This window comes from Elgaria multicarinata, chromosome 3 (assembly GCF_023053635.1).
Source record: "Elgaria multicarinata webbii isolate HBS135686 ecotype San Diego chromosome 3, rElgMul1.1.pri, whole genome shotgun sequence".
Classification (NCBI taxonomy): Eukaryota; Metazoa; Chordata; class Lepidosauria; order Squamata; family Anguidae; genus Elgaria; species Elgaria multicarinata.
Window position 1 is genome coordinate 10,262,174 of NC_086173.1, and position 18,083 is coordinate 10,280,256.

Consider the following 18,083-nt stretch of genomic DNA (forward strand, 5'->3'; position numbering starts at 1 on the left):
GAAACTTCTTGTGCTTAGAGAGTCGTGATGGGGGTAATTTTGAGCCTACTCTCAGCTCTCTGCATGCTGCGGTTGCTTGCTAGAATTTTTTTTTTTTTAAAGGGAAAACAAACAGGGACAGCGGGTAAACCGGCGGGGTTTTTTTTTTTTTTTTTGAAGCGATGACAGGCACATTCAACTCCCAATCCTGATGAGCATTGATCACCTCATGAAGCATCCTCCAATCACAGCGTTCGAGGGGGGGGACTAAGGCAGAGGCACCCTCAGAGCTTTGAGCTCTTAGTGTCTTGTGGGTTTGGCATTCGTGGGGAGAGAAGTTAATCCTGGGCAAAGCATACACACTTCTTGTCCCATTTCCCTACATACAGTATTAATATTCTTATACATATTATTATTAATATTATATTCTTATACATATTATTATTAGTATTAGTATATTCTTATACATATTATTATTAGTATTAGTATAATATCATCATGAGAAGAGGGAGCAGGCACATGCATGTCTGTGGCGGGGCGTGCTGAAAGCAGTGGTCAAGGCAAGGCTCAGGCTGTCACCAGTAAGCAGGCTGCCTCTCCTGCTGTGAAAATCAAACGGGCAACTCCTTGGCTGGCTGCTCCGCAAACTATACTACCTCCTCTACCTTTTTCCTTATTTACTATTAACTCTTCAAACTTCGTCAACCCTCTGCAAACTCTATTATCTTTAATCCACTTTTTATTCCATTGTTCTAATTGCCCATACTCTAACCAAGATAATTTTTTCTCCTTTAACAAATTTTCCATATCTTCTCTTGTTTTTATATCTCTTAACTAATCCTTTAATTTCATTTTATTTTTCTCTTTTAATATTTTACTTAATCTACCCTTCAGATCCTCTGGGAAATTCTTTAACATTATTACTGGTGCTAAGGGAGAGTTGCTCGGAAGCAACTTCCCTTTAAATTTACTCCAAATTTCCCACTGAGTCCTCAGGAGTGGATTATCTATACTTCCAACCCACTTTCTCCCTCCTTCCTTAAAAAAGACATTTTCCAAACTCATCTCTACATTACTTGTAGTATCTTCTTCCATCCAATGTAAATCTCCTTCTCCTATAATTGCTTCTACAATATGTCTTAATCTATTTGCTACATAGTATAATTTTATATTTGGGAGACCTAATCCACCCTTTTTTTGGCTTAGATACCAATTATTCTTATTTACCCTCGCTTTCTTTTCTCCATTACAATATTTATTAATAATATTTTGCCAACTTTTTATCTCAGTTTCTGAGATTTTTATTGGTAACATCCTAAACACAAAATTAATTTTAGCTAAAATCTTCATTTTTATTAATGCTATTCTTCCAAACCAAGATAAATTTAATCTTTTATATTTTTCCAATTTTTCTAATACCTCTTTCTTTAACCTCATTAAATTCTCCTTTTCTAAATCCTCTAGGTTTTTTGTGAGTTTAATTCCCAAATATTTTATCTCCTCCTTAACTCTCATTTCTATTCCTTTATGTTCCCATTCCTTTTCTTCTTTCTTAGTATAATTAAACAACATCATCTCTGATTTAGACCAATTTATTCTTAACCCTGTAACTTCTTTAAATTCCCTCAATTGATATTTAATTCTTTCTATTTTTCTTATTGGGTTCCTAATAGTCAATAAGGTGTCATCCGCAAACATATTCAACTTTATTTCCCTTACCTCTCCAATTTCTTCTATCTCTTCATCATCCCTTAATGAATTCGCCAATACTTCCATAACCATTACAAACAGGACCGGCGAGAGCGGACATCCTTGTCTTGTACCTCTGGCTAGTCGTATCTTTTCAGTGAGTCCATCGTTTACCACCACTACAGCTGTATTTTGGGAATATAACTGTTCTATTATATTCCTGTACTCACTTAGACTTTTTCAAGTTCAAAATCCATTTTTCAAGTGTGGAAGAAGATTTAGGTTTATCTCATGGCATGTTGGGATTTCCTTGGAACTGGCCCCTGTCTGCAGCTTTAAATCCCTGAGATACTGGGGTGTCTGGTTTTCAAAAAATCCCCAAAAATCAGGGGAGGCTTGGATTGGCTTGAGGCTTGGCAAGCTGGCAGCCTCTCTGGCTGTGAAAATCAAACGGGCTAGTCCTAGGGCAACTTGCAGTTTTTTAAAAAACAGCAGTCTTCTTGTTTCGTGTGTTGTGTAGCAATGTCTTTGTATTTGGAGGTATTAAACAATATTCTTGTTTTCCTTTTCTCTCATGGCTGATGTTTTTCAAAAGATACTTCCTTTCCAATGTCTTTCATTGTAAAAGCTAAGTGTTCCTCATGTTGTCCTTTCCCTGAAGTGTCGTCATGCACAGCCACTACGGTGGATGCTCTCTTCTCTCTCCCCAGTCTCGTCCCACCCCTCTTCCGCTGTAACCCCTCTTTGAGAAGTAGCCTCTCACTTCATAGAATGATAGAATAGCAGAGTTGGAAGGGGCCTACAAGGCCATCTAGTCCAACCCTCTGCTCAATGCAGGAATCCACCCTAAAGCATCCCTGACAGATGGTTGTCCAGCTGCCTCTTGAATGCCTCTAGTGTGGGAGAGCCCACAACCTCCCTAGGTAACTGATTCCACAGTCGCACTGCTCTAACAGGAAGTTTTTCCTGATGTCCAGCCGGAATCTGGCTTCCGGTTGGACTTCAACTCATTGACTTCCCCAATGTGCGTGAGCTAAGCTCCAGCAGTCGACCGATCTCCCATAGCACAGCCACTTAGTGCATACGGACAGTTAAGTTTTCTGAGAAGTGAGCTCTCACTTCAATTCATCTTGAAGTTCAGAAATTGAAGCACAGCCACTTTGTGTTGGATGCTGTGGTCCTCCAGGATGTGGGTGAGGATTAGTCGCAGCAGCTGGTCGAGCTTCTCTCCCCAGTCTTGTCCCACCCCTCTTCCACTGTAACCCCTCTTTGAGAAGCAACCGGTCACTTCAACTCAATGACTTCCCCTGTTTGAAGGAGTTAGCTGCATACAGAGCAATTAAAGTTATCTGAGAAGTGAGCTCACACAGCAACTCATGGCAGTTGTTGACTTCACCACAGCCACTAGTTAGGCTTTGCCCAGTGGTTCAGGAGCAACCAAGCAGTCCTCTGGTTGCTCTTTCATTGTTCTTCCAAAAGAAGGTGAAGTGCATACGGACAGTTTAAGTTTTCTGAGAAGTGTGCTCTCACTTCAACTCCAAGTTCAGACACTTTAGCACAGCCACTACTGTGGATGCGCAGCTGGCCGAGCCTCTCTCCCCGGTCTCGTCCCACCCCTCTTCCGCTGTAACCCCTCTTTGAGAAGCAACCTGTCACTTTAATTCATTGACTTCACCTGTTGAGGGAGCTAAGCTCCAGCAGTCGACCGGTCGACCTTTCAAGTTTAGGATGAAGTGCATAGGAACAGTTTAAGTTTTCTGAGTAGTGAGCTCCCTCCCAGGAGAAGCACAGTCCAGGGGTATTGGGCACAGGCTCTGTCTGCACGCCAAGGCTGGGCAGAGAACCGTCACAGCCACCGAGAAGAGGCGGAAAACTCCAGTACTCCACTGGTTGCCCTTTGGAGGGTGCTGGCTGAGGATGGATTTCTCCAGGTTATCCAACACCGATACACTTAGAGGTGGATCATCCAGCAACGTTAGTGCTCCAAGCCAAAGTGTGGTTGATTGCCTGCATCATCTGCCACACTCAAAGTAACTGCTTCAATAAGCTATAACCTACCTGCCCATGCCCGCCTGCCTGGGAGCCGTCCTTGTGAGGTAGCTGGATCTGCTGGGACTGACTCCCCCAGAGATCTATGGCTTACTTGTGCAAGGTACCAGCTTTTCTGGGCCTGCCAACCCATGCCCGCCTGCCTGCCCGCCTGCCTGCCTGCCAGCCAGCCTGCTTTCCCCCACCCAGGGTGCTACTGTGGTGGGGCATCTGCCGGGACTGACTCCTCCCCAATACTAGATCTATGACATGTCTCTGCTTGCCCCTCTGCTAGCCTGTCCTCCTCCTCGGTGACCAACTCACTGGGATGGTTTGCGTTTGCAGTGCGTGACTAACTGCAGTGCTGGCTTAGAAACCAGCCATCCTTGCCTCACTTCCTTGTGCCCCCAGAAATGCCCGCAGCCTGCCTGCCTGCCTGCCTGCCTGCCTGCCTTCCTGCCCGCCTCCCCCGGGGTGCTACTGTGGTGTGGCATCTGCCAGGATTGACTCCTCGCCTACTCTGCCTGCTTCTCTGCCCGCCCAGTGCCTGGGAGATGGGCTTTGCGGTTTGTGCCCAGCATCCTCCAGCACGCTTGCTCCCAGTCGTCCTCCTCTGTGCCCCTCAATGTGTAACTGCTGGCTTAGAAAGAAACAACCAGCCATCTTTGCCTCACTTCCTCCTTGCGCCCGCTTATGGGTTGGTTTGCTATGCGTTAGTGCTCAAGCCATCCTTGCGGCACTACAATACATGCTGCCTGCCTGGCTGCCTGCCTTCCCTCCCTTCTTCTCTCCTTTCTCCCCTTCCCGCCTCACAGGGATGGTTTGTGTGTGTCTTGCTTTGACTCGGGGAGAAGTCCTTCTTGCACTCACTTAGACTTTTATCAAGTTCAAAAATCCATTTTTCATGTGTGGAAGAAGATTTAGGGTTATCTCATGGCATGTTGGGATTTCCTTTGAACTGGCCCCATTGAGCTGTCTGCATTGCAACTTTAAATCCCTGAGATACTGGAGTGTCCAATTTTCATAACTTCCCCTAACATCAGGGGATGATGGGATTGGCTTGAGGCTTGCCATTAATGTGGATCTAGATGGCATGCCGACTTCCAAGTTTTTTTATCTGTCAAAATGTCAGAGAACAGTCCATGCCTGAACATGGGGTGTCCGATTTTCAAAACTTCCCCTAACATCAGGGGATGATGGGATTGGCTTGAAACTTGGCGTCCATGTGGACACATCGGTAAGCTGTCATGGTACCGAAGGTGAGGTTTCTGATGTGCAAATTGACGTAGTTGTAAAATGGGACTTGATTTGGGGTGAGTTAAAAGGTTAGAGCCCCGCCAAAAATCAGGGGATGATGGGATCACCTTGAAACTTGGCGTGCATGTGTATCACAGGATAAGCTATCATGGTGCCAAGTTTGAGGTTTCTAACGTGCAAATTGACGGAGCTATCGAAAGAGGTGTGAATGGGGTGCGCGATTTTCATAAATTCCCCAAAAATCAGGGGATGATGGGATTGGCTTGAAACATGGCATCCATATGGACACATGGATAAGCTATCATGGTAGTGATCTTGAGGTTTCTAACGTGAAAATTGATGGAGCTATCGAAAGGGGTGTGAATTGGGGTTATGGGTGGTGCGTTAGAGGTTAGAGCCCCGCCAAAAATCAGGGGATGATAGGATTGCCTTTGAGTCTTGGTGTGCATGTGTATCCCTGGATAAGCTATCATGGTGCCAAGTTTGAGGTTTCTAACGTGCAAATTGACGGAGCTATTGAAAGGGGTGTGAATGGGGTGCCCGATTTTCAAAAATTCCCCAAAAATCAGGGGATGATGGGATTGGCTTGAAACGTGGTGTGCATGTGCATACGTCCATGAGGTGTCATGGTGCCAAACTTGAGGTTTCTAACTGGAACATAAAACAAGTTGTATACTTTTTTAGCTTTCAATGCAAGCCTATGGGGGGAAACGGAGCTCCGATCCAGATCCGGAGCTCCGCAGCGAAGCGGAGCAGACATAGGCGGAGCAGGGGCGGAGCGAAGCGGCCTGATCTGCAAATCGTGGATCTGGAAGAGAAGCAGAGCGGGGGGTCCGTGCACACCCCTACTTTTAATAATGTGCTGCTTTTTAATATGTATTAGTTTTATATATTTTAATCAATTATATGTATTTTGTGGCGTTTTGCATTTGTGCATTATTATTATTATTATTATTATTATTATTATTATTATTATTATTATTATTACCACCCTCCCAATTTGCAGTTTTATTTCCTACCAAGCCAGGAGTATTCTGATGTGGGTGGTGTCCGTCTATTATTCAGACATGGGAGGTGTCAGTCTATTGCTCCTTCCAATAGCAAACTTGGATGTTGATTGAAATCAATAGGATTGTAACCAAAACGTAGGAACATCAGAAGAGCCCTGATGCTGGATCAGACCTAGGGTCCATCTAGTCCAGCATTCTGGTCACTCAGTGGCCAACTGGCTGCCCATAGGAAACTCACAAGCAGGACATGCGAGCAACAGCATCCTCCGACATGCCACAGAGAAGCAAGACACAGTTGCAGAAGTATGATATATCTTTAAACAAAAACAACCCAAAGGGGATAAAACAAACAAACAATACAACAACCCAGTGAAGATTGGCATGGTTGTCCATGATGCCTTGTGTGTTCTAAGGTGTTGGCCAACGCACAGTGCCAGGAAAAGAGTTCAGTTTTCTGCTACGCTGTATTTCTAGGTCAGTGGAGGAAGCGTTGACCCAACAGGAGGGGTTGCCATACAGTCCTCCTCTCACGCTTTTAGCCTGATGTAGGGATACTGAAGAAATTTGAGAGCAGCTAAAATAAATTTCAATTTCTAAGAACCTGAGCTGCGGAATCCACTGTAGACAGGCCTCTTCAGGCTGCAGAGTATGTGGACTTTCAGATTATTATTGTTTACTCCCCCAAAATTTGCACATTTTTTATCATAGGAAAATACAAAAGTTTCTGCTGAGACTAAAAAAATATGCACAGGGAAAAGATGACTACACAAAACGCTACATAAATTAGATGAACAGTTGCAAAACCTCTTTTGGAATTATTTGTGTCTTTTTCCACATAAAGAAAAAAAATGAATCTGTCTGAATGGACACTGGAAGAAATGACACCACACAATCCATGAAACCCACATAGGATGGTTTTCACTAGGGATGTGCTCCGCTCCGATTAGGAGCGTAGAAGCAGTAGCGGATTGGCCTGCTCCGCCTTACCCAGAGGCGGAGTAGGAGCGGACCGCGGACCCCCTAGAAGCAAGGCGAAGAGAAGCGCCCATTTTTCGGAGCTCCGAGTTCAGGCGGAGCGCTCCGGTCGCCATCTTGAAAACATTTCGCCATAGGATTGCATTGCGGCAAATAATCGCGCATAACTACGTTGTTTTTGAAGCTATCATTCTGAAAATTCTTGTGCACAGAGAGTCGTGGATGGGGGTCATTTTGAGACCACTCTCACCTCTCTGCGTTGTCTGGGTCGCGGGCTATATTTTTGTGAAAATCGGGTCAACCGCGTGGCTCAAACTGCGTTTTCGGCTTTTCGCCCATAGGATTGCATTGAGGGAAAGAATCGGGGATAACTGGGGGGGGTTTAAGCTATCATTCTGAAAATTCTTGTGCACAGAGAGTCATGGATGGGGGTCATTTTGAGACCACTCTCAACTTTCTGCATCGTACGGGTCGCGGGCTAGAAGTTTTTGAAAAATCGGCGGGAAAAATACCTTTTTCAAAGGGCTGAGGGGCAGAGTCAGCTCCCGGTCATGATGATCCCAAAGTTGGAGGAGGGGATAGGCAAAACAGGTAACTTGGGATTCTGGGAAACTTCTCTTTCTTCATCTGAACGGGCTTTTCCCCGTGTTTTTTAAAACAGTAGCCCCACCAAATGCACAAACACAACCTGAAATCATATACTAAGCCAAGAATAAGAGATAGAAACACAGCACTGCTCCCCACCCTAACCTTGGTGAACAACTGAATCGATGTGGTGCAACGGGATGAGCTCCCCTAGGGCATCTCATCGTGGACGTGCCCCCACTCTCTCCTGCACTGGAAGGCCATTAGAGCCTTCCAAAGAGAGTAAAACGGTGGAGCAATGCCTATCATGAGTTGAAGTGAATGGTCACTTTTCAGTGGTAGAGCAATGCCTGTTATGAGTTGAAGTGAGCGTTTTACTTCTTCTCAGAGCTGTTGGTGGCTGTCTTGAACTGGCAGCTACTTCCCCCTCCCCCGGGCACGTCCCCCTATTGCTGGTAAAAGACAGATATAGCCTTTTTAAAAAAATTCTTCTTGCTGTTTATTGAGCAACACTGCTTCTTTTAATTCCACCCCTCCTTTGTTTATTGATTGATTTATTCCATTTTATATGCATTACTGGCTTATCCTTGGCTCACTTCCTTATGCCCCCAGAAATGCCAGCTGCATGCCTGCCTGCCTTCCCTCCCTCCTCCCCTGCCCACCTCGCAGGGATGTTGTGTGTGGGGTGCCCGATTTTCAAAAATTCGCCAAAAATCAGGGGATGATGGGATTGCTTTGAAACTTAGCGTGCGTGTGTATATCCCCATGAGGTGTCATGGTGCCAAACATGAGGTTTCTAACTTGAACAGAAAAAAAGTTGTATAATTTTTTAGCTTTCAATGCAAGCCTATGGGGGGGGAAACGGAGCTCCGGATCCGGATCCGGAGCTCCGGGCAGAGCGGAGCGGAAGTGAGCGGAGCGGGGGCGGGGCGGAGCGGCCCGATCCAGAAAATGGCGGATCTGCAAGTGAAGCGGAGCGGGGGGTCCGTGCACACCCCTAGTTTTCACAATATTCTGACATCCCTAGCTTGGAATAAGCACAGCTAAAGAGGAATGTAGATAGATTCTGCTGTTTTGCTGGTTGCTAATCTTTGCCTTTCAATTTTTTTTTCTAAGTTCAAATAGTGGAACAATGGAACAATGTGAAGTGTAAACAGGCGTCTAAGATTTCAGCAGGTTGTCATGGCCTCTCACACACACACACACACACACACACACACACACACACCCCGAGGGAAGGGAAGGATCTTGCCACCTTTCAGAGGGCCAAAGCAGACATCCAAGATGCAGCCACAACCTTTGTTTGTTTTCAGTTTTACTCCATAGGCACAGGGAGCCCTGGTGGAGAGGGAGGTTTGGCCTTCCCCATGCTGCTATGGGTGCTATAGGATCATCATTTTGCAAGATAAATTGCAGGGGGGGGGAGCAATCCAGATCAGACCCATATGGGGAGGGGAGAGAATTAGCCCCCAACCCTCTTGCTAAGGTCCTGATCCTTATCAGGACCCCTATACTACCTCTAGGGGAAGTTTTTTTAAAAACACCATCACTGCCAGCTGCTTATTATTATTATTATTATTATTATTATTATTATTATTTACATAGCACCATCAGTGTACATGTACACGGTTATTACTCCTTTAAAGTAATAACTGCTTTGGCCCCCATCCCTCCCATGCCAGAGGCAGCTGCCAGTGGTCCCCCCTCCCGCTTGAAAGCTCTGGACTACTGTTGTGTCTAGAGCAGTGGTTCTCAACCTGGGGCACTCCAGATGTGTTGGACTGCATCTCACAGAATGCCCCAGCCAGCAGAGCTGGCTGGGGCATTCTGGGAGTTGTAGTCCAACACATCTGGAGCACCCCAGGTTGAGAAAGGCTGGTCTAGAGCATAGGGCAGGTGACTGCCACCTACTGGCTAACAGGAGTAGCTCAGCTACAGCTGGCCAATGGGACTGCCACCTACTGGCCAACAGGAATACCTCAGCCACAGCTGGCAGGGCTAAAAGAAAACCAAACAGGGGCCAGGGAGGGAATGCTGTGCCACTGCCACGACAGCAATTAAGTCTCCTCCACTCTTTTCAGAAAATTCCTCCCCCCACCTAAACCAACAAACACCCCCACCACCAATCTGTCACCTGTGAATGGGATGGCATTTTTGGGGAGGGCTGTTTTTCATTTGGCCCTTCTCAGAGCACCTCTGAAATACTGTTTAAGGTCAGGGATGAGCCACCACTTCCATCCCCAGCTCCAAGCTCAATGTAGGTGGTCTTCTGAGGACAATCCTCCATTCAAAGGGCTGCCAGAGGACAGTGTTGAACGAGCCCTGCATTTCAAGGGCTGTCCAATCCAAGTGTGGTATAAAGTAGGGCTGAGCAGGGACTCCCCGATCCACTTTGGAGGGTGATTTGGAGCTTCCAAATCAGCCCCGATCCACCTCGGGCTGCTTCAGGCCTGCTCCGACCCACTTCAGATCTAAAGCAAGATCCAGACATCAGAAGTGGGTCAGATGTTCCAGGTTCCTGAGTGTGAAGCTGACTTGGAGTCCATTGGATTTTCCCTTCACCCCCCCTCCTTGTTCACTCCCCAGACCCAGAAAGCCGCCCCCACCCATGAGACTTACCTGACCCATCCAGCAGCCACCCTTCACCCTCGATGAGAGCTGCCATTTTAATGGAAGATGATGGCTCTGTCATTTCCTAAACCTAATGTTCAACCTACAGCAGCCATAAAGGGCAATTTCCAGAAATCTAGGCCTGATCTGGATTTGGATTGAGGTGGGCCAAATTGGCCCACTTTGGTTCAGGATCTGGATTAGGACCCAAGGTGGTGCATAGCCCTAATATAAAGAGCCATTAGAAGGAAGAGGTGGGTGTCAAAGTCACCCATCCAGCACCTGGATATCAGAGTGAGAAAAGCAAACAGGCCACCTGATCATAGTCTGCCCCACAGTGCAAAGATGGACTATAGTTTGTTGTTGTTTATTCGTTCAGTCGCCTCCGACTCTTCGTGACTTCATGGACCAGCCCACGCCAGAGACTTCTGTCGGCTGTCGCCACCCCCAGCTCCCCCAAGGTCAAGTCTGTCACCTCCAGAATATCATCCATCCATCTTGCCCTTGGTCGGCCCCTCTTCCTTTTGCCTTCCACTTTCCCTAGCGTCAGCCTCTTCTCCAGGGTATCCTGTCTTCTCATTATGTGGCCAAAGTATTTCAGTTTTGGCTTTAATACCATTCCCTCAAGTGAGCAGTCTGGCTTTATTTCCTGGAGTATGGACTGGTTTGATCTTCTTGCAGTCCACGGCACTCTCAGAATTTTCCTCCAACACCACAGTTCAAAAGCATCTATCTTCCTTCGCTCATCTTTCCTTATGGTCCAGCTCTCGCAGCCATAGGTTACTACGGGGAATACCATTGTTTTAACTATGCGGACCTTTGTTGTCAGTGTGGTGTCTCTGCTCTTAACTATTTTATCAAGATTTGTCATTGCTCTCCTCCCAAGAAGTAAACGTCTTCTGATTTCCTGGCTGCAGTCAGCGTCTGCAGTAAACTTTGCGCCCAGAAATACAAAGTCTGTCACTGCCTCCATGTTTTCTCCCTCTATTTGCCAGTTATCAATCAAGCTAGTTGCCATAATCTTGGTTTTTTTGAGGTTTAACTGCAACCCGGCTTTTGCACTTTCTTCTTTCACCTTTGTCATAAGGCTCCTCAGCTCCTCCTCACTTTCAGCCATCAAAGTGGTGTCATCTGCATATCTGAGATTGTTAATGTTTCTTCCTGCGATTTTAACTCCAGCCTCGGAATCGTCAAGCCCAGCACGTCGCATGATGTGTTCTGCATACAAGTTGAATAGGTAAGGTGAGAGTATGCAACCCTGCCGTACTCCTTTCCCAATCTTAAACCAGTCCGTTGTTCCGTGGTCTGTTCTTACCGTTGCTACTTGTTCGTTATACAGATTCCTCAGGAGGCAGACAAGATGACTTGGTATCCCCATACCACCAAGAACTTGCCACAGTTTGTTATGATCCACACAGTCAAAGGCTTTAGAATAGTCAATAAAACAGAAATAGATGTTTTTCTGGAACTCCCTGGCTTTCTCCATTATCCAGCGGATATTGGCAATTTGGTCTCTAGTTCCTCTGCCTTTTCTAAACCCAGCTTGTACATCTGGCAATTCTCGCTCCATGAATTGCTGGAGTCTACCTTGCAGGATCTTGAGCATTACCTTGCTGGCATGTGAAATAAGTGCCACTGTCCGATAGTTTGAACGTTCTTTAGTGTTTCCCTTTTTTGGTATGGGGATATAAGTTGATTTTTTCCAGTCTGATGGCCATTCTTGTGTTTTCCAGATTTGCTGGCATATGGCATGCATCACCTTGACAGCATCATCTTGCAACATTTTAAACAGTTCAGCTGGGATACCGTCGTCTCCTGCTGCCTTCTTATTAGCAATGCTTCTTAAGGCCCATTCGACCTCACTCTTCAGGATGTCTGGCTCTAACTCACTGACCACACCGTCTGAGCTATCCCCGATATTATTATCCTTCCTATACAGATCTTCCGTATATTCTTGCCACCTTTTCTTGATCTCTTCTCTTTCTGTTAGGTCCTTGCCATCTTTGTTTTTGATCATACCCATTTTTGCATGGAATTTACCTCCGATGTTTCTAATTTTCTTGAAGAGGTCTCTTGTCCTTCCTATTCTATTGTCTTCTTCCACTTCCGCACATTGCTTATTTAAAAATAATTCCTTATGTCTTCTGGCTAACCTCTGGAATTTTGCATTTAATTGGGCATATCTCCCCCTATCACTGTTGCCTTTTGCTTTCCTTCTTTCTTGGGCTACTTCCAGTGTCTCAGCAGACAGCCATCTTGCCTTCTTGGTTTTCTTTTTCTTTGGGATGTTTTTTGTTGCCACCTCTTGGACAATGTTGTGAACTTCTGTCCATAGTTCTTCCAGGACCCTATCTACTAAATCTAGTCCCTTAAATCTGTTCTTCACTTCCATTGCATATTCATTAGGAATGTTAGTGAGCTCATATCTAACTGATCTGTGGGTCTTCCCTATTCTCTTTAGTTTGATTCTAAATTGTGCAATAAGAAGTTCATGATCTGAACTACAGTCAGCTCCAGGTCTTGTTTTTACTGTCTGTATAGATGTCCGCCACCTTTGGCTGCAAAGGATGTAGTCAATCTGATAGGAACCTGGAATGTAAGATCTATGAGCCAGGGCAAATTGGACTTGGTTATTGGCGAGATGTCAAGATTAAATATAGATATATTGGGTGTCAGCGAACTGAAATGGACTGGAATGGGCCACTTCACATCAGATCAGCACCAGATCTACTACTGTGGACAAGAGGATCACAGAAGAAATGGAGTAGCCTTCATAATTAATAATAAAGTGGCTAAAGCAGTGCTTGGATACAATCAAAAAAATGATAGAATGATCTCAATTCGAATTCAGGGTAAGCCATTTAACATCACAGTGATCTAAATATATGCCCCAACCACAGATGCTGAAGAAGCAGAAGTAGATTAGTTCTATGAGGATCTGCAGCACCTACTGGATAATACACCAAAAAGAGATGTTATTTTCGTTACAGGAGACTGGAACGCTAAGGTGGGCAGTCAAATGACATCTGGAATTACAGGTAAGCATGGTCTAGGAGAACAAAATGAAGCGGGACATAGGCTGATAGAATTCTGCCAGGACAACTCACTGTGCATAACAAACACTCTCTTCCAACAACCAAAAAGACGGCTTTATACATGGACTATAGTTAAATTATATTAATTACTTCTAAATTTGCATCTATATATCTATATATGCTCCCTGGGCTGGAGGTTTTGCACCCCTTTCTTAAGATCCATCACTGTTACAAAGGTTTTATGCATGGCTCTAAAATATCATAAACTCACATTTGCTAACTAGATGGGTCAGTACACGTTGGTTTCCAATCAATTTTTTCAGCATTACTTTATCCAGCTTTCAATTCAAGGTAGACATCCGTCTCCTTTGTGCCTATTGTTTCTTATGCTTGCAGGAATAACATTCTAAACTAGGGATGTGCTCCGCTTCTAATCGGACCGGAGAAGCAGGAGCGGAGCGGGGGGCTTCACCTGCCCTTAAGGCGGAGGCGAAGAGGATTGGGGGGCCGGCGAAGCATGGCGAAGAGGATCGAGGTGAAGGCGGATCCTTCGCCTCGATCCGGAGCTCCGCCAGAAAGGTAAGTGGGGTTTACCGGGCCCTGCCGCTGTCACCCATGCGGCAACGGCGGCAGGGCCCGGTAACCTCCCTCCCCGCCCTCCTCTCCCTTACCTACCTCCGTCCGCGGTTCATCGGCGTCTTCAATTGAGCCTTGCGGCCCAGACTTCCTGGTGGAACCACGGGCTCAATTGAAGATGGCGACGGACCACGGACGGAGGCATGTAAGGCCCCCCTCCCCCTTACCGGGCTCTGCTGCCGTCGCCGCATGGGTGGCGATGGCGGCAGGGCCCGGTAACCCCCCCACCCTCCTCTCCCTTACCTGCCTCCGTCCGCGGTCCGTCAGCATCTTCAATTGAGCCCGTGGTTCCAGCAGGAAGTCTGGGCCGCTTGCAGCCCAGACTTCCTGGTGGAACTGCGGGCTTTCAATGCAACCCTATGGGGGGGGGGAACGGAGCTCCGATCCGGATCCGGAGCTCCGAGCGGAGCGGAGTGGGCATAGGCGGAGTGGGGGCGGGGCGGAGTGGCCCGATCTGAAAAATGGCGGACCTGAAAGTGAAGCGGAGTGGGGGGTCCATGCACACCCCTATTCTAAACAATGCTATTAATGTGCATCATTTTTGCATCTCTCTCTCCCCCCACCCTCTCCTTCTCTGTCTCTCAGAAGCAATGATGTGCTGCTAATGGTGCTATAGCTAACTAAAAAATAATAATTTTGTGTTGAAATATTTTATATTATGGTTTCATTGTGTTGTCTTTGGGGTTGTGATTTCTTTGGCTCTTGGGCGATATAGGAACAAAATGAAATTAATGACAAATCAGACATTACTGATGACTTCTATATAACAGAGAATGAAATGAAGCTACGGAAGCTACCAATGGTACTGAAGTAATTTGCTGGTGCAGTATACCAATTTGTTCACCTCTTAATGTTTGACTGTATTACGAATTGCATGCCGTTTCCTCCGGAAGTTGTTCTTTGGCTTGGAGTTTTAAACAATTGTGCAGAACCAGTCAGCATTCAGCAGACTGGACATCCAAAGCCTGCTGTTTCATTGGAAGGCTTACCTTCATCTCTGAACCCATTTTCATGCTGAATTAAGCATATAGGTGGATGCAAGACTCGTCTTTGCGTTATGCAGTTAACCAGCGATTAATCCCAAAAGGGCAGCTTCTGCCACAATTTCACTCATGCATGAGGCACCAAACCAAACTAACAATTCCCATTGGGCAAGGTGATAACGTGCACCCGCACTCCACCATCAGTGTGTGTGTGTGTGTCCCCTGATGCTGCAGGAGAGTTCCTGGACCACAGATCATCATGTTTCAAGACTTCTCCAAGAAAGCGTGCAAAGTTCAAACTGATTCCAAATCAAGCCAGGGGGAATTCGTCCATCTCTGGCTGATAGTCTCTTGTGATGAACTTTATGCTCCATAGCATAAAGTTTTCCATTCTGCATGATAAAGAGCGAGTATAACTCAAGAACTGAAATAATACCCCTTTGCCTAGTTTATTCCTCTTCAGGCAAAGCCCTACTGCTGAGGTGCATAACCTCTTTCAGGCATGGGCCAAATTCCACCCCAGGGTTGCATGCAGGGGTTATGTTCCAGTGGTGGGCGGGGCTGAAGGCAAAAGGGGTGGGAATGAAATGCCAAAAATTCCAGCCTATTGTAGCTTAAATCTCTTCTTGCCAGTAACTAAGCCTTAGGAGAAGCATCTCAACCTTTTAGAATTGGAAAGGGTAGGGGAACTACACAGAAATTGGGGAGCCAAACAATTGATGGTTGGAGAAAATGGGCTGTGGCTATTTGGGATCTCCTGGAGGGTCAGATTGGGACCCAAGGGGGGATACAATTTGGTCCCCAGGACTGAAGTTTTTCATCCCTGCTCTACTGCAGTCAAGCCTATTCACAGGTGGTGGACCAGCTTCCACTGGAGGTTAGCTGCAAAATATTGGAAGATCCAGCAAATAAACATGGGGGACGTAGGAAGCCTCCTTATACCAAGCCAAGCCATTGGTCCATCTAGCTCAGTATTGTGGCTACTGATTGGCAGCTCTCTGGCGTTTCAGGCAGGAGGTTTTCCAGCCCTACGTGGAGAAGCCAGGAATTGAACCTGGGACCTTCTACATGCAAGGCAGGTGCTCTACCACTGAGCCACAGAAAAAACAGCAGCTTCAGACCAAAGTGGAAGCACCATGAGTGTATGGAGGAATCCATTGCATGGCACAGCTCTCTTCATTAAGTATCTCCATAGGGTGTGACATGAAGTGTGCAAATCACACTATAAATAAGCCTGCTGCACTCACTTATATGGGTTACTCTTGGGAGAGATGAAGACTAAGAAAGTTCATTTGAATAAAAACCAATGCAGGGCAGCATCAGATAGACAAGCAATGCACACACCTTCTATTAAACTTCTGCAACCAACCAAGGCCCAGATTCTCTTTTCGTCTTGATTCAGCTGGTGACACAAGACCTGGGATTCAGATGCTGAGCAAGTTTGAATCTCCCTATCATTGCTAGGATTTTGGGGGGGGGGTCCACATAAGTGGACACATTCTCATTGCTTTCAGCCCACCATCAGAAAAATAGTTAACAGCTGCATTAGCATCACTCCTGCCTGATCCTAGCCTGCTTCGTGTGTAATGCTAAGCCACAGTGTGGTTTTGTTGAAGGCTAGCTTGCAATCATGTCTCTGAACTCATCCCTGTAAACAAACCATGGTATATCAACTAGCTGTGGACCACAAATAGAAAACATGGTTTGTTGTTGACTGATGAAGTGTGGCTTGTTTAAACCATGCCTTGTCGTGATGTCTGAACTTAGACTTGTGGCTTATGCCTTGCTTGCTGGAGAAGCAGCCAGGGGTCTGAGCTATCCTCACTGTTCCTCTTGTCTGGGTGGCATTATGGGGGTTGATGAAAGAGACAAGAAAAGGGGTTGCCACAGTGGTATCCAGACCAGGCCATGCCCACATACCTACCTGTGTCAATGTCAGAAGCAGCACACAAATCTAATCGATTCAGAGGGAGAGGCGAGTAAGACTTTTTTTTAAAAAAAAAACACATATGCCTCTGGGCTCTGGATGTTGCTTTTGGCATCAGTAGCAGCATGTGAGACTCAGAACTAATATCCCAGCATCCTCTGCAACATTGCAGAGAAGGCTGAGTGCATTTCTAAAGGTACCACTTGTCTACTGGGATCACTTACAAAAGTCAACATGTTCACAGGATACCAAATACATAGATACTATATTAGGTAAATCAGTTCCACTGGAGGAAATGGATTTTGGTTCAGTCATAGGCTATGGTAAAATTGGAAGCAGCCCTTGGAGGTGGGAAGGCAGAGAGAGAGAGAGAGAGAGAGAGAGAGAGAGAGAGAGGAGGCATAATCATGGTGGGAGCTGCTGGCCAACCTAAGCCAGAATGATGGGCCCATGCATTTCTTTCCACACCTGAGCTACGATGCTACCCAGCAGCAAGGAAAAGGAGTTGGGGAGGGAAACCCTAGTCCAGAAGCAGCATTCTACCAGATGTACAGAAGCAAGTCTTGCCATATGCTTTTTAAAAATCCACATTTCCATTGAACACTGATAAGTAATAAATGTGAGCTTTTGGCTCCTTTCACCATAAGGCAGCCAAAAGTGTTCCGTAAAGCAGCCTTTGTTTTCCAAATCAGAAACTCTGCAGCTTATAAAAGCATCACTGGTAGCAGCAGGCACATCCTTCCTCTGGCCTGGACATAACCAGCACCTAGTCTCCTGGCTCCAGGATGCCACCAAGGGAATGAGGAACTCTTCAGTCTGCTCGGATCCTTCACTGCTCAGTCTTCAAGGCGGGGCTAACCCACGAGAAGGTGCCCCTTCCTAACAGTTCTTGCCCTAGGTTGGGTAATAGGCACATCTTGTGTCCTACAGCTTGAGCTTCTTTCAGCATCAGGATTCGAGGTCCCGTGAGAGCCGCAGAAGTTCCTTCTGGCTATCAATCACTCTCAGGTGCTGGATGTAGGCCCAGGTAGCAGCTGGGCTCCGAGTGCTGAGGGATTGCTCAGAGCCTGAAAGAAAAAACACCCAGCGTCAGGGGAGGATGTGATCAGGTATAGAGTTTAGTGTTGTGACCACAATGTTGCGTCCTGATAAACTTTGAGAAATTTTAAAAAGAAGAAGCAAAAAATAAAAATGAAAATCAAGTTCCTAGATCTTATGGATGTAAAGTGTTTGGCCAATGCCTAGCAAAATTTCAAAAGCTGAGGTTAGTGTGCATGTGTCTGAGTCAATTGCAAATTGGGAAAGCTCAGTGTTCTGCATAGCTTCTTGACCCTTTCCATGAATAACAAGCAAAACTAAAAATAGGTCT

General features: G+C 46.1%; 1 protein-coding gene across 2 annotated transcripts in view; it reads right to left on the bottom strand.

Annotated features, from left to right (window-relative positions):
* Positions 1–16,410: 16,410 nt before the first annotated feature.
* Positions 16,411–18,083, bottom strand: part of RAPGEF3 (Rap guanine nucleotide exchange factor 3) — a 74,591-nt gene continuing 72,918 nt past the window's right edge. For both annotated transcript variants that reach the window (XM_063119261.1, XM_063119260.1), the window contains exon 28: positions 16,411–17,781. In XM_063119261.1, the coding sequence (XP_062975331.1) occupies positions 17,663–17,781 (119 nt within the window). In that variant the 3' untranslated portion in view covers positions 16,411–17,662. The remainder of the gene's footprint in view (positions 17,782–18,083) is intronic.